General features: G+C 40.6%; 1 protein-coding gene across 4 annotated transcripts in view; it reads right to left on the bottom strand.

Moving 5' to 3' along the window:
* Window positions 1-14,693: 14,693 nt before the first annotated feature.
* Window positions 14,694-17,743, bottom strand: part of BBS9 (Bardet-Biedl syndrome 9) — a 390,136-nt gene continuing 387,086 nt past the window's right edge. For 3 of the 4 annotated variants that reach the window (XM_056520430.1, XM_056520428.1, XM_056520431.1), the window contains one exon: window positions 14,694-16,618. In XM_056520430.1, coding sequence (XP_056376405.1) covers window positions 16,578-16,618 — 41 coding nt within the window. In that variant the 3' untranslated portion in view covers window positions 14,694-16,577. The remainder of the gene's footprint in view (window positions 16,619-17,743) is intronic. The other variant, XM_056520429.1, reaches the window with a different exon arrangement.

Here is a 17,743-nt window from a genome sequence, read left to right as displayed (position 1 = left end):
CCTCCTGTGCTACTGGGAAAGGGACCTAGGTTGTGTATTTCCAGATGCAGACTGGCAACACACTTTTAGCTCTATTCACACAGCTCTTCAATGTTTCTCACACTTAGAGTCGGCCTTTAAGACTATTCTTAGGTGGTATTACATGCCCGACAGGCTAACTGCATATACCCGAGCACATCCCATCTTTGTTGGCATGGCTGCGGATCACGAGGTACATTGATTCACATATCAGCCCGTTTTGGACTACGGCATTCGACTATTACAAGAATTATTGTGCCCTGATACCCCCTCTACTCCCCAATCAATGTTGCTTTTCCTTGTCCTCCAGAGCCTCCCCAGAAACCCCAGAGATTTCTATTGCATTGTCTGCATTCTTGCCAAAACCATTTTTGCGGGCTACAGGAAAACCCCACAGGTTCCCTCATGGGAATTCTTGATTGGCAAAATGAACACCACATACAAAAAAATAATTGCTATGGGTTCGGGAAGGAACCTATTCTTTATCGCCCAATGGAGATGCTGGTCAGACTCCCCCTACTGCATAGGCATTTAGTGATGGCTGCCAATCTCTATAAATCCCCCCCTGTTCACCAAACGCTGTCATAATTATAATACCATAATGATCTTGCTTATTTGTAAATTTGGTACATGTGGAATATTTATGTTTATAACTGTATGCTTACAGAGATATTATCGCATACATAATCCGCTATCCATCACCACTTGGGACTGTATGCCTTTCTTATCCAGGCATCCTATGTATATTGCTCTTTTGAGCTCTTGTATGTTCATGCATGCTCCCTTGTTTTTGTATTGCAAAATTTTTAATAAAAACTATTTACAACAAAAAAGTGGTGGGTGGGCAGAGTAGAAAGGTCTCCTGTTCTTGACTATAAGGCGGGAATATTGGTTCTTATTCATAGGGCCTTTAATTGTGAGGTACTGACGGTTCAGCGGGATGGTGAGGGTAGACTTGCAGACATGCTGCCGTCTGGTGGCTGGAGATTTTAGTGCAGTGATGAATGCGACTGAAGACAGGAGGAGTAATAGAGTAACGCACCCTGCTCATCGATTGTATGACTTACTGCTATCTGGATGGGCGACTTAGACTCAATTATATGACACCTGCATTCGGAGGCGAGGTAATTCAGCCACTACTCGCATGCCCATGATTCTTGGTCTAGACTGGACTATTGCTTTGTGTCTGATTCTCTGCTCCCTCGGAAAATTTTGTTATTTCTGACCATTCCCCTCTACAGATTAAGTACCAGAGGTGCAGATTACATCTAGCGCTTTCCAGTTGGCCTGGCCAGAGATGAGTAATTCCAAGCGCTGCTTACAGGCTGGTGGCTAGAATATGATAGGGACAATAATGAACACCTAAAGACTCCACAGCTGTATTGGGACACTGCTATACCAACTTTTTGTCTGGTGTGTATTTTTGTGTTGACACTCAGCAGTATACAGCGGCAGTCACGCACATTTTAACCCATTAAGGACACATGACGTACTGGAACGTCATGTGTACACTCCCGATCTATAACGCGGGGCCACAGCGCGACCCCGCGTCATAGCGGGTCGGGCCCGGCCTCTAACAACGGCCGGGACCCGTGGCTAATAGCGCGCGGCAATGATCGCGGTGCCGCGTGCTATTAACCGTTTAGATTCGTCTAAAGTAAAAGTGAACCCTTTAGATGCGTCTAAAGTGAAAGTGAAAGTATGCTGGGGCGAAATCGCGGCATCCCGAACAGCTTACAGGACAGCAGGATGGTGCCTACCTGCCTCCTCGCTGTCCGATCGCCGAATGACTGCTCAGTGCCTGAGATCCAGGCATGAGCATTCAAGTGGCAGAATCATCGATCACTGGTTTCCTATGAGAAACCAGTGATCAATGTAAAAGATCAGTGTGTGCAGTGTTATAGGTCCCTATGGGAGGTATAACACTGCAAAAAAAGTGGAAAAAAAGTGAATAAAGCTCATTTAACCCCTTCCCTATTAAAAGTTTGAATCACCCCCCTTTTCCCATAAAAAAAAAAAAAAACACAGTGTAAATAAAAATAAAAATAAACATATATGGTATCGCCGTGTGCGGAAATGTCCGAATTATAAAAATATATCATTAATTAAACAGCACGGTCAATGGCGTACGCGCAAAAAAATTCCAAAGACCAAAATAGTGCATTTTTGGTCACTTTTTATATCATGAAAAAATGAATAAAAAGCGATCAATAAGTCCTATCAATGCAAAAATGGTACCTCTAAAAACTTCAGATCACGGCGCAAAAAATTTGCCCTCATACCGCCCCATACGCGCAACAATAAAAAAAGTTATAGGGTCAGAAGATGACAATTTTAAACATATACATTTTCCTGCATGTAGTTATGATTTTTTCCAGAAGTACGACAAAATCAAACCTATATAAGTAGGGTATCATTTTAATCGTATGGACCTACAGAATAAAGATAAGGTGTCATTTTTACTGAAAAATGTACTACGTAGAAACGGAAGCCCCCAAAAGTTACAAAACAGCTGTTTTTTTTTTTCAATTTTGTCTCACAATTATTTTTTTCTCCGTTTCGCCGTAGATTTTTGGGCAAAATGACTGACGTCATTACAAAGTAGAATTGGTGGCGCAAAAAATAAGCCATCATATGGATTTTTAGGTGCAAAATTGAAAGAGTTATGATTTTTTAAAGGCAAGGAGGAAAAAACAAAAATGGAAAAACCCTCGGTCCTTAAGGGGTTAAGGACTAACTAGCAGCCAACCTTGACAGAATCAAGGGGGGCTTGGGTTTCCCAGATGTCTTTAATTATAATTTAGCTTGTCTGTACTGTCACTGTATCAAATGGCTTAGAGTTGATAGCAGCTGATCTAATACAGCATTGGACTAAATTTAGTGTTCTTTCCTGCCAGATTAAATACAGTCTGATACTTTGTGATACAATGGTAGTATGGAAGATATGTAGGGTGGCTATGCAGTTCCCGTTTTCAGTCAGTAAACATATGATGCTGTGAGCGCACCTCAAATTTCCTGAAGCCAGCAGGGACGCTATGTACCAGCAGTGGAGGGATGCAGGAATCCTTACTGTTTGTAACCTATTCCATCAATCTGAGCCTAGTTATCTTACCTTTCCTGATATGTAGACTCAATATCATTTGGGCCCTGGCTTTTCTGAGGCCTCGACTGGCGAATCTCTCTATAGAGAATGCACTGACCTCTTTTGATATGTTAATTTCCTCTGAATCTGCCTACTACTCTTTATCTATGCTATAGTGCCACTTTCAGAGGAAAGGGAGTCCCAGCTTCAATCTTTGCTCTTTACTTACTGGGTAACTAAACTTGAGAAGGAATCACTGACCCTCCTATTTTAAAGGAGTGGGCTAAGGTGATAAAAGCAGGTATTAGAGAGTCATGGATGGAGACACAATTCAAACTCATGCACCATGCCACCTACAGTTTTACATTCCCTTGCATGCCTGAAATACCAGACCACATAGTAGATTGTCCTAACTGTGGCGCTCACAAAACTGTCTTTTTACATGGTTTGGTGACCTGCCTGCTCTCACACAGGTTCTGGATGGATTATCGGTTATACAGGCTAAATTGAAGGTCTGGCTTCCCCTGAAGCCATTACTTCTAATTCTACAAGTCGCCCCTGAGGATATTATGGTGACCCTTTTAATGTATATGATTATCTTGGCAGCCAAACAGTGTCAAATCACTGGCTGACCCCGACGATGCCTATGACTGGGGAAGTCATTCAAAAAGCCAAAAGGTATATGTTTATGGATGCCAGTGAGTTGGGGAGTACGAAAGATAAATCCTCTAAGCCTTTCTTTAAGAAATGGAGGACATTTCTGGTCACATTCCTTACTAATTAGGAAAAAGCGTAGATGATGGTATCAATCAAGGGCATTGGGACGCCTACTCTTACGTGGCTTATCCTCTCCTGTTTGGGCGAGATTTTTAGGAGTGAGATGGAGACCATGCTACATTCTTTCTATACCAGTACTGGTTGAGCTCTCTGGTCTATACAAACTTGTCCACGGCTGTATCTGACACGGGAATTTTGTTAATGGGGAGTTTGGGAGGGGGGAGGTGGTATTTGTTAATGTTGGGGGCCTTGTGCCTCGATTGTGTTGGAGTCATTATAAGTCATTATGTCAATTGTTCTTGTTATGTCACTCTTTTGTGATTGCCATACTCGATTCCCAAATGTCAGGGGATTGTACTGATTGACATTTTATGCTCATTTTGAATTTAAACAGCCAAGATATATAATAAAATTATTTATTTATTTTTTAAACAAAAAATTATTTTTGACCAGATTATTAATAAACAGAGTCTGGTGTCTCAAAGAAGGGATGTCAGAATATTGTAAGAAGAATGAAAGGATATGAAAATATTTGTTAAAAAACATAGACTAGCATATAAATAAAGTAGGGTTATTTTTGGATATCATTTATATTTAAGTGAGTCTACTACCAATTTAAACCTTTGGTATTGCTGAATAGAGGACATTATTGTATAAGGAACACTACCTTTAGTATCTTGATGTTTCATAATCTGGGAAAATAATTTTGCAGCACATCAAGGTACTAAAGGTAGCAAAAATGGGTGATTCTCTAATTAAATGTTTGTCAATCCATATGATGGATTATATCTACTTGGTAATAAAGCCTATAATAAATAAAAGTATCCTCTATGTTTTAGTGATTTTACTAATGGCAGCTTTAGTTACTATAAGGGAGTTGAGATGAAATGTACATAGTGTGTCTATATATGGGCTGAGCCAATTCTGTGAATGCTAGAAAAAACATGCCAGCTATGCTTGTGAGGCTGACCACTGTTGATGTATAGTATATTTATTGAAGTAACTTAATAAAAACATTTATAATTTAATAAACCATATGTGTCTTTTTTAAGCAAATAATGTCATCAACCACAGGAAATGTAATCACTTGGATATGAAGAACTCAAGACATATCACATCAACAAGAATATACATGTGCTAAATAAAACCAGAAAAGCCAATACTTACAGCTGTGATGGACAAGTAGCTGAGCTGGAGGTAGTAAATTGAGCTGTTCAAGGTTTAAAGAAAATCGTCATTTATTTGTGTAAGCAGAAGGCTTTTGGAGAGATGTGGTATCTTTACAGATAAATGTCCGAGTCTAAAGAAAGCAAAATTCAAATATACAAACCAGAGGAAAAGTAAAGAAAGATTATAGGTGTAACCCAATTTAAAGAGCAATCAGGAGACCCATTTATTTAAGGATTGATGGTGTTTTCTCTTGTGGAATTCAAGAAGGTGCCGGATAGGTTTCACAAGGAGAAGCACTTTTTGAGCACCTTTTAGGAGATTGTAACAATAAAAAACAAATTGGTGTTTCTTTAATGAGCAAAAGTAAACTTAAGCCTCAGCGTTCAAATAAACACAAAGCAGGATACAATGGTTGATGTTTGTATGAAATAATATGTTTGTATGAAAAAGCGTCTAGAGGTTGAAATTAAGCCAGAAAATCCAATCATCCCTAGCATTGCAGAATGTAAACATTCATTATCAATGGAGACATTTTCACGTGTATATATGATATATATATATATATATATACACATTTTTTTTTTTACCTTTGGGTGTTTTGAACTTTGACCTTATTTTATGACTCCCTTTAGTTTCTACGGGATAACTAGCAAAATTATTTAATTACAAGACAACCTTCCAAAACAATTTAAACAACTGCATACAAGATTGCAAACTAACTGTATCCAGTTAGTAAGATGTTGTCTTTTTTGCCACTACAACAATCTGTTTGCAGTACTTATAGCTATAGGTAAGAAAACTATGAGGACTATAAAAAAAAATCATGATCAAAGCTAAATTCATGGAAGGAACCCAAAATTATGTGATGTCAGAAAACTTATCATGATCACTAAACATGATAGCCATCCCATCAAGATAGAGAAGGTTAATATAGGTAACACAGTGAGTAAAATACAACATCTAACACTGGTAGCAGGAACAGACAAAAGAAGTTACAAGGCTAAATGAAGGTATTGTCTCTCTACTGTGATTGGTGGAGAGCTGGGGCAGAAGTACAGAGGGGTAAGTTTACAAGATGTGAGTTTATATACTATAGCAATAATTTGGATCACCATTACAATAGGTTCAACCTAGGGCTAAGAATAACATAAAATTCCCTGTAGTGTTTTACTACCACATTGGAAGAAAACTGAGCCAGCTTGCCAGTCCAGTGGAAATGGGACATAACCCCAAATTCCTACTATGTTAGTGCAGTACTCTGAGTATACAACTTTTAGCCTAAGATTTGGTTATATTTTCTGTGGCTTAAAGAATATGCATGGTATGGTGTACTCTTGTTTATAGGAACTTTTCTTGCAGGAGAGGGGATGGAGATGCTACAGGACACATTCTGCACCACATGATAACTACATAAATCAATGTGGGGAGCCCTCCAAAGGAAGAACTGCTGCTTGTATTGACTGCTTAAGCTAAGAGAGGAGGTCAACGAGAAGAGGACTTTTCTCCACTTCATTCACATGTCCTATCAGGGACTGTCTAGAATATTTAGTATATATGAATTTGAATTGCCAACAGCCAATAGTATATTCAGCACAAATCTATAGATTGCAGGAATTGTCATTCAGAACCACAGACAATAAAAGAGTTCTAAAAAGAAATGATGCTTATTTCTGATGTAGAAGGACATTGAGGGGAACCCCAAATAATGAGATAAAATTGCGTTTACTACATTTATCCCTTCATATGCTCAACTTGACTTATTCTGGTGATTGCCTGGAGTGTTATCAGGGGGATTTCCGCAATGGTTTTTCTCAGACAGGAATGTAAAAATAAATATAGCTTTTACTGTCTTGGCTTATTTATTCCCAGAGTATTTACAAATCGTAAATATAGCAATTTTTTTGTTATGTTGTTTGCTATTTAATTTGTCTCTAAAGACACGGCTGCTTGAGAATGCAAAACATTCTCCAAGGGATTCTACAGGACTCCTGGCAGTAAAGCTAAAGTGTCACCAGAAATCAAAATGGTGAAATGTGTCAGTTCATTACTGCTTATAACATGGCACAAGAAAAAGATTTATTGTAATGGTTCTTAATATTCATATTGAGAAAATTGCTACCTCTAGGCATGGGAAAAGTTCAGGCAATACCTGAAAAGTAGTACAGATAAACAAAAGTACAAAAAATCTCAGAGCAGTCTCAGGCTACCACAAGAATAAACAAAGTATTCACATAATATTTATCTTTGTTAGACAACATTGACATATTTCATATTCAAAAGAAGGTTGTAGCAGCACTATGGGTCAACAAAATGGAGGCCCTTAGCGCACTTTTTGATCAAAATGCGTCCCCCATCCACCGTGCAGATTTCTATGTTTTTCTTGACATATTTCACCTGCTAACACTATTCACATGGGGCAGGAAATAATCTTATAGTCCACCCACCTCCATTGAAACATCATCTTTGGGGCGATCCTAAAGTCAGCATCTTCTTATACTGTGTAATAGTTTTAATGCTTTCTTACATATTGGGCTCAGAGGGATTCTCAAATAAAAATAGTGTAAAACAAGAAGGAAAGAGAGCTTCCTAATGTTCAGCAGATGCAGAAATGGGGATTTATAAAGTCCAAACATGTCTGCCAAGAATACACTTACCTTGTTGAATTTTACAAATTAGGCACCACTTTAAAATCTGTATTTCAAAGACATGTCACTGCTACACCATGGGTAATCACGCATGGATATTACCCGTGGTGTAGAAGACAATTCAATACAGGTTGAAGCCAAGACAAAATTAATAGGGATCAACTGACCATTCAGTTTCACTTGTGAATGACCCACATGAAGGAACTCAAGCATTCAAGTGATCAGTTTTATTGTGCAATACATTTCAGCTCTGTATAATCACAGACTTCCTCAGGCAAATACAGTGGGGCAAGAAAGTATTTAGTCAGCCACCAATTGTGCAATTTCTCCCACTTAGAATGATGAGAGAGGCCTGTCATTTTCATCATAGGTATACCTCAACTATGAGAGACATAATGAGAAAAAAAATCAATAACATCACATTGTCTGATTTTTTAAGAATTTATTTGCAAACGATGGTGGAAAATAAGTTTTTGGTCACCTAGAAACAAGCAAGATTTCTGGCTCCCACAAACCAGTAACTTATTCTTTAAGAGTCTTCTCTGTCTTCCACTCGTTACCTATATTAATGGCACCTGTTTGAACTTGTTATCATTATAAAAGACACCTGTCCACAACCTCAAACAGTCACACTACAAACTCCACTATGATCAAGCCCAAAGAGCTGTCAAAGGACACCAGAAACAAAATTGTAGACCCGCACCAGGCTGGGAAGACTGAATCTGCAATAGGCAAGCCATGGTGTCAAAACGATCACAATAACAGTGAGAAAAAATCCCAGAACCACATGGGGGGGAACTTGTGAATGACCTGCAGACAGCTGGGACCAAAGTAACAAAGGCTACCATCAGTAACACAATACGCCTCCAAGGAATCAAATCATGCAGTGCCAGACATGTTCCCTTGCTTAAGCCAGTACATGTACGGGCCTGTCTGAAGTTTGCTAGAAAGAATTTGGATGATCCAGAAGAGTATTGGGAGAATGTCAGATGAAGCCAAATTAGAACTTTTTGTAAAAACTCAACTCGCCGTGTTTGGAGGAGAAAGAATGCTGAGTTGCATCCAAAGAACACCATACCTACTGTGAAGCATGGGGTGTAAACATCATGCTTTGGGGCTGTTTTCTGCTAAGAGACAAGGAAAACTGATCCGTGTAAAGGAAAGAATGAATGGGGCCATGTATCGTGAGATTTTGAGTGAAAACCTCCTTCCTTCATCAAGGGCATTGAAGATGAAACGTGGCTGGGTCTTTCAGCATGACAATAATCCCAAACACACCACCCGGACAACAAAGGAGTGGCTTCGTAAGAAGCATTTCAAGGTCCTGGACTAGTGGCCTAGCCAGTCTCCAGATCTCAACCCCATAGAAAACTTTTGGAGGGAGTTGAAAGCCCATGTTGCCCAGCAACAGCCCCAAAACATCACTGCTCTAGAGGAGATCTAAGTGGAGGAATGGGCCAAAATACCAGCAACAGAGTGTGAAAACCTTGAGAAGACTTACAGAAAACGTTTGCCCTCTGTCATTGCCAACAAAGTATTGAGATGAACTTTTGTTATTGACCAAATACTTATTTTTCACCATAATTTGCTAATAAATTCTTTAAAAAATCAGAGAAGGTGATTTTCTGGATTTTTTTTCTCATTATGTCTCTCATAGTTGAGGTATACCTATGATGACAATTACAGGCCTCTCTCATCTTTTTAAGTGGGAGAACTTGCACACTTGGTGGCTGACTAATTACTTTTTTACCCCACTGTATGATGTAAACACACAGAGGGAGATTAATGAAAACCTGTGTAGAGGAAAAGTTGCCCAGTTGTCCATAGCAACCAATCAGCTTGCTTCTTTAATTTTTACAATCCTCTATAAAAATAAAAGAAGCAATCTGATTGGTTACTATGGGCAACAGGTCAACTTTTCCTCTGCACAGGTATAGATAAATATCCCCCCATGGTGGTTATATTCTTGTGGTAGTCCTGTCTTTTACCAAGGGCTGACATATTTTAAATATTTGTCTGTAAGCGTAGGCACTGATTCATGGGAACCCGGTGTATCTCGTGGAAGCCCAATTTTAATGCTCTGCTTGTACAAAAGTGGATTTACCCCATAAAAATCCCATCCCTCTAGAAAATGCCACTTTCTTTATTGTCAATCCTAAACATACATCTCAAATAAATCTATTTGACTGATAAATCAGTGCATTGTCTCTTTTAACCTGTTAGTGACAGAACTAATTTAAGTTTTAAAGAGGACCTGTAACAAACTCCCAACATTTAATTTTATTGCTATTAAAAAGCTTAGGGTGCCCTGATTCCACACCTTTGTTTCTTGATTCGCCCTTCCATTTCTGCAATATGTGGGTTTATATTTTGTCTGTCAATTCAGGAAATTAGTCAGATTTAAAAAATGGGAGTGATATCAGATTATGGGTGCGATTATGCAGTCAGCAAGTGTAAATGTTTTACAGTGAGGGGTGTATAATCACACCCATCCCCTGATATTTACTCACATTACTAAAATTAAGTTCATGTCCATCTGACCGACACTTCTCTTTCCATCAGTCTCCTTCTCATCATCGCAGGCAGGATTATCATGTACAGTAACATCTATACATCAATAACACAGGATGACACCATTCATAATAGGTCATGGTCATAGGTCCCCTCCTCCTCCTTGCATAGTGACCTCTGCACAAGTCATAGCTAGAAAACTCTTGTGTACAAGTCAATGAGTCAGCTTCTACGGTCCATGTACCTGTTATAAGCAGCTCAGGCAATATGGCTGCCCCATACTCAGATACCGAAAATACTATTTAAAACACTGGTTTTAATTAGTAATAACTAAAAATATACCAGAGTCTAGAGAGAGACCTCAACTGGTCCCATATCTGGAAAAAACTACCAAACCAAAAGCAGACAAAATATGAGGCTAAACATTCTGAAGTCCCACAGTCTAGTCATTGAGTAAGTGTGGCACAGACAGACTGACATGCCCAGGCAGAGCTGACTTTGCCAACAGTTGTTACCAGGACTCCTAAGAGGATGAAGTCCACTAAGGTCTGCCAAAAACTCCATAGTGGGGGAGGCTCACTTCACAAGACTTCAGTTTATTGGAAGATAAACTATACATCCTGCTGGGTGAAGAACAAAATACAGTGGGCATAGTCAGTGGCGTTGAAAGGGTTGGTGTCACCTGGTGCAGTAGAAAATGGTGTCAGAACCCCCCCCCCCCTGCAGAAAATTATTTCCAGTATTCTAATCAAATATACCAATTGCCACGTAAGGGTAAAGTTTTTACCATGTGAAGAACAGCTCCTATTATGATCTAATCTGTGATTGGGGTATGCTGGGAATTGTAGTTGTGCAACAGCTGGAGGCACCCTGGTGGGGAAACACAGACATAGATAGATAGTTAGATAGATAGATAGATAGATACCGTAGATAGATAGGGAATACATATAGGACAGGGGTACTCAACTATTTTTTGTGAGGGTCCGCTTATTCAGGTCTGCCATCCGGTAAAAGTCCAAGCTGAACGCTAAGGCCTGGTTCACCTTTGTGCCATGAAGGGAATAGCAAATGAGCAACTCAAGTGTGGAGGATGTATGACCTGAATACTGCCACACACTGTACCTTTGAATGTAATTCTACCACACACTGTACCCCTGAATGTAATATTGCCACACAATGTGCCCCTGAATATAAAACTGCCACACACTGTGCCCCTGGTATACTACAGCCACTCACTGTGCTTCTGGAAATAATACTGCCATCCACTGTGCCCCTGAAAATAATTCTGCCACACACTGTGCCCCTGGTATACTACAGCCACCCACTGTGCTTCTGGAAATAATACTGCCATCCACTGTGCCCCTGAAAATAATTCTGCCACACACTGGGCCCCTGGCATACTACTGCCACCTACTGTGCTTCTGGAAATAATACTGCCATCCACTGTGCCCCTGAAAATAATTCTGCCACACACTGGGCCCCTGGTATGTTACTGCCACATACTATACCCCTGCAATATTACTGCCACATGCTATTCCCCTGCAATATCACTGCCACGCGCTATGTCCTAATGCTGACTAAGGGTATGTTCACACTACGGATTTGTAGCTGAATCTCCACTTGCAGAATTCAGCGAGTGAAGATTCAGCCTGGCAGCCAGCGGCGGCGGTAGGACCGCGCAGCACTGTGCAGTCACCATTGAGGGCTGTGCAGTACTCGGGGATTTACGCACAAAGAATGAACATGTTCTTTCTTTGTGCGGAACAATTTAAACGGCGGAATTGTCCGCTGCTGAAATTCTGCAGTGTGAATGGGTTTCGCGGAAGACCCATTCACACAGATGCTAACGTTCACAGTGTGGAATTTCACTCGCAGGATTCTGCACACGGAATTCTGCGGGAATCCCGTAGTGTGAACATACCCTTATTTGTACCTCTGTGTCCCTTAAATCAAAGAATGACGCCACTGTGCCCCCAAAATAAATGAAGCCACTGTGCCCACAGAATGATTGACACCACTGTGCCCCCACAATGAATGACGCCACTGTGCCCGCACAATGAATGATGCCACTGTCCCCCCAGAATTAATGCCACTGTGCCCATAGAATTAATGATGCCACTGTGCCCACAGAATAAATAATGCCACTGTGCCCCCAGAATTAATGATGCCACTGTGCCCACAGAATTCCTGATGCCACTATGCCCACAGAAGTCATGATGCCACTGTTTTCACAGAATTAATGAAGCCACTGTGCCCCCAGAATTAATGATGTCACTGTGCCCACAAAATTAATGATGCCACTGTTCTCACAGAATTAAGGATGCCACTGTGTCCACAGAATTAATGATGTCACTGTGCTCACAGAATTAAGGATGCCACTGTGCCTCTAGAATTAATGATGCCGCTGTTCCCCAGACTTTATGATGCCACTGTGCCCCACAAAATTAAGGATGCCACTGTGCCCACAGAATTAATGATGCCACTGTGCCCACGGAATTAAGGATGCCACTGTGCCCCCACATGAACTTTGCCACTGTGACTCTCCAGCTGTAGCAAACCACAACTCCCATCATGCACAGGCAGAATGTCATGATGGGGGCTATAGTTCTACAATAACTGGAAAGTCACAGATGGGGGAACACAAATTTTCACCGGAGAGTTTGGCTCCCTGTCCCGGGTCCCGCACTGCTCGGCTGCTCTGACCTCTTCTTGTCAGGCTTCGCCAGAGTAGATGATGCAGGCAGCACTAATCAGCTGAGTTCCCAACCAAGGTGTCTCCAGCTCTAGCAAAGCTACATTGCTGTCCGTGCATGCTGAGAGTTGTAGTTTTGTAGCAGCTGAAGACACCCTAGTTGGAAAACACTGAAATAGAACATAGATCAATGTTTCCTAACTACCCTGTTTCAAAACTACAATTCCCAGCATGCTGAGAGTTGTAGTTTTGCAACAGCTGGAGGCACCCTGTTCAGGAAACACTGATCTATGTCCTACCTATCTATGTATCTATCTATCTCAGTGTTTTCCAACCAGGGTGCCTTCAGCTGCTACAAAACTACAACTCCCAGCATACACGGACAGCAATGTAGCTTTGCTAGAGCTGGATACACATTGGTTGGGAAACACTTTTCTGTCAGTGTTTTCCAACCCTCCAGCTGTTGCAAAACTGGAGGCACCCTGGTAAGAAAAGTGTGTGTGTCGGGGGGGGGGGGGGGGGGGGGGGTGAGTAGGGATGGCGCTACCTGCCCAAGAAGGCTTTCTGCACTGCTGAGCTCCTGTATACTCCAGGCTCTTCCTGCTTGCTGGGGTCATGTGATGTTATGATGTCACATGACCCGAGCAGTGCAGGGGAAAGCTGCCGTGCCAGTCAGCAGAGGAGGAAGAGGAGTTGAGTAAGTCCCCCGCGAGAGAGCTCTGTCTTCCACAGGCCTCCGACCATCCCTGTCACAGGCTGTGTCTGTATGTGCTCGCTCTGCAATGCAGCCTGCACTGCAGATTGAGCTTACAAAAACAGCCAGTGACAGGGATAGTCGGACGCACCTGGGTCAGGGTGTCATCCCACCAAAGGGTGTTGCCCGCTGCAGCATGCCTCCACCCCCGCCACTGGGCTCAGTAGCACATGTAAGTGCATGCAATGGACTTCTAAAGGCTCCACCCTGTTCCTAATTTCCTTATTTTCACTTTTGCAATGCTAATGTATACCTGGTCTCACCAATAATGCCTATTTGAATCTGAATGATAAATAAATAGATAGATAGATGGAGAATGACTGCTGAAACAGCAACCAGCAACAGCAAAACACTTCCCATTTAATTTCATCTACATTCGGTGTGTGCCAATCATCCTTTGATAAATAGATAGATAGATGATAAACTTAATTATTTCCAAGGTGTAAATGTCAATGTTTAACAGAGGCAAATCATGCTTTATAATAATTATATATATATATATATATATATATATATATATATATTTTTTTTTTTTTTTTTAAACAAATGCTGCAGAACCTCTTTTTATAATATAAGGAAACCTTCCTGCCTACCACTGACAAAGATAAAAATCCCTAACCATGTTCAATAAGAAGTCTGCTGCATCTAAGGTGTGTATTATGATGTTTTAGCACACAGAACTGTAAATGCTGCAACTGCTCAACAATTTCTTTTTAAGGGTACATTCCCATGTTCAAGATCTAAAGTCAGTTTCCCCCTGTGGGTTTGACTTCACTGTAATCTGCTGTGGATTTTCCCTGTACATCCCGCACAAGTGAATGTACCCTAAAGAGACTGAGCGCTGCACAACCAATTTGGGTTGCTTTTGGAGTATGTAGTGTCACTCCCCTCTGTATAACTGTCAGCTGCCGACATCAGAACGCAAAGCCAATAAAAATGTTATCTTTAGAAACCTCCCAGAAAAATTTCAAGTAGTCTGTAAAGCAGATTAGTATATGATAGTAAATGTATAAATGTATTGTTTAAACAGTAAAACAAAACCACTTATAAGGGAAAAAATTTATTTGTTTCTAAATTAAATAATGGTAAAAAATATTTCAAGTACAGAAGGTAATAAAAAATGACATGGCAATCTCAGCATTCTGTACAACCCAATATATATTGCTCACACATACCTTGCCTTCTCAGACAATGTTTTGTACACACCCTGCTTTTTGTCATGGTTCTCTATGTAGTCGTCTGTATAGGCAAGTAATCTAGAAAATGCTTAAAGGAGTACTCCGGCGCGCACTTTTTTCCTTTTATCTTGTCCGGGCTGCAAAATAAAAGAAAACAAACTTTCTCTTACCTGCCAACGAGCCCCCGATGCTCCGGTACACTCCGGTACGGGTGTTCGGTCCCCGGGCTGTATTCTTCTTACTTCCTGTTAGCCCGGCACGTCACACGGAGCTTCAGCCTATCACCAGCCGAGGTGGGACATCACTGCGGCCGGTGATAGCCCGGCACGTCACACGGAGCTTCAGCCTAACAGGAAGTGAGAAGAATACAGCCCGGGGACCGAACACCTGTACCGGAGCTCCGGGAGCTCGTTGGCAGGTAAGAGAAAGTGTGTTTTCTTTTATTTTGCAGCCCAGACGGGATAAAAGGAAAAAAAAAAGTGCGCCAGAGTACTCCTTTAATGCAAAAAAATCCAAGCATAGCTCTAGCGTAGTATACACCACATTGAATATTAAGTCTAAAAGAGTAGATCTGTCAAATAACATATACAGAAAATATGCCACTTATAGCATTAAAAGGGTATTCCTATGAGAAAATCTATTAGTAAGCAGCCATTATATTGCAAGTGCTCACATTATGGCTTCATAGAATAATGTTAACTATACATTTTCTATTTGGGAATACGCAGCTTACATTTATGAGCAAATATGTCAACATATACCGTATATACTCGAGTATAAGCCGAGTTTTTCAGCACGATTTTTCGTGCTGAAAAAGCCCCCTCGGCTTATACTCGAGTGAACTCTCCGCCTGTCAATCCCTTCTCAGTGGTCTTCAACCTGCGGACCTCCAGAGGTTTCAAAACTACAACTCCCAGCATGCCCGGACAGCCGATGGCTGTTCGGGCATGCTGGGAGTTGTAGTTTTGCACCATCTGGAGGTCCGCAGGTTGAAAACCACTGATGAAGGGATTGACAGGCAGTGATGATGACGGGGGTCTGGATGATGATGCGGGTCTGGATGATGACATGGGGGGATGATGTATTTCCCACCCTAGGCTTATAGTCGAGTCAATAACTTTTCCTGGGTTCTTGGGGTGAAATTAGGGGCCTTGGCTTATATTCGGGTCGGCTTACACTCGAGTATATACGGTAGTAATAAAAAAAAGAGAAACATTTTCATTCATCACATAACTCAAAATATGATACATGGTCCTGAATCGGAAGTAGCTGATAACACAAGATGACCTATTTGAGCTATTTATTAAAAGCAGAAACAATATTTTAGAAACCATCTCTAGCTTGTAACTGCAAATGGGTAGAAATGTATAATCAAATTGTAAACATGTTCTACACTAAAACATGCACAGAAAATAATAATAAATATGAAAACAGATTTTGAGATCCTCGTAGGATAATTTGCTTTTATGGGCATCAACTTGGGAGACGTTTTCCGAAATTCACATATACCAGTTCACAGTTGAAATCTTGCAAACAGCAACAAAGATGGACCAGGCATCTCCACTCCGAAGAAGTCCACTCACTGTAAGTAGCGTTACTGTTGAGATTAGATTTCAATTTTTGCATCCTGAGGGTCCATGGTTTCTCCTATTGACGCCAGTGCATAATGTTAGGACACATTACATAACTCCTGATCATGTATAACTTTTAAAAATAAAAACTGTACTAATAAACCACAAATAGATGAAAACTATGCATTTCCCAGAGATATTGGAGAGTTCACACTGAATCCTACAGGGAAAAATAAAAAATATTATAAAAATTAAAAATAGAGTCAAAAGCAGAATGCCACTCTCCAAGACAACCATGTGCAAAAACGTAAACAAAAACAACAAACATTAAAAAAATTTACTTCTAAAATATACTATATTTCAAAATGCAGACATTTTGTTATTGTCTGTTCTGTTAATGGGGTTTGCCCACAAACAAAAAAGATGGCTCCCTGGCCTGTTTACGGATGTCAGATATGGTCAGGGAGCTGAAAACAGCTGTTTCGGATGTTTTAGGCAATATGAGTATCTATTATCGGGAGGTAAGCACATGGTGCAGCACCGTATACTATGTGCATAACTTCAAACTGGTAGTTACATAAACAGCGCTGTTCATGGGGCTACACTGTTCATGCAACTTCCATAAATGCTGATGTCACAAATTGTGTATGACAACCAACTTGGCAATTTTCAGCTTCCTGACTATCTCCAGTGGCCTCAAACAGGCTGGAGATGGCTGGGCAGCAAACATTTTTTATTTATAGCAACAACCTATGTTATACCGAGCATCCTGAAATTTGGATTTAAGAAACCAAGGAGGTTTCAGGTTTTTTTTTTATCAGATCTTTTTTCAAAAAAATATTTTTTTAACAAGTACAATTTACATGAAACACAACTTCCCATTCCCTGCAGACTCCAAGACATGGTAGAAATAATGTTAATATGTTCCAAGTTTTTATAGGAAAAAAAATTGATGACAGCTTCTATTTTACTCCTTCATATTACAAGATTTATGTACATATACATGACATTCAGATGGCAGACCAGCAGATCTTTTTAAGACCCTGTTAGCCATGAAAAGTATAGGTACTCTCTAATTGCCTCATAGATGTGAGGGAGGCCAATGGACTGACTGCTTAGATGCACAGTCGCATTAGTAAAGTCGTTGAATATATAAAGAAGTCTCTGGGTCGTCTCTGCATATCTCAGATCACTAACAACAATAATAACATTGAAATTGAGGGGGCGGAGTTGTGATGTCACAAGGGGGCGGAGTTGTGATGTCACAAGGGGGCAGAGTCGTGATGTCACAATACTCCTGAACAACAAATACCCCAAGGATTCCAGGTCAATAATATAAACAACA

The sequence above is a fragment of the Hyla sarda genome, chromosome 5 (assembly GCF_029499605.1).
Source record: "Hyla sarda isolate aHylSar1 chromosome 5, aHylSar1.hap1, whole genome shotgun sequence".
Taxonomy (NCBI): domain Eukaryota; kingdom Metazoa; phylum Chordata; class Amphibia; order Anura; family Hylidae; genus Hyla; species Hyla sarda.
This window is presented reverse-complemented; position numbering and strand designations above follow the sequence as displayed.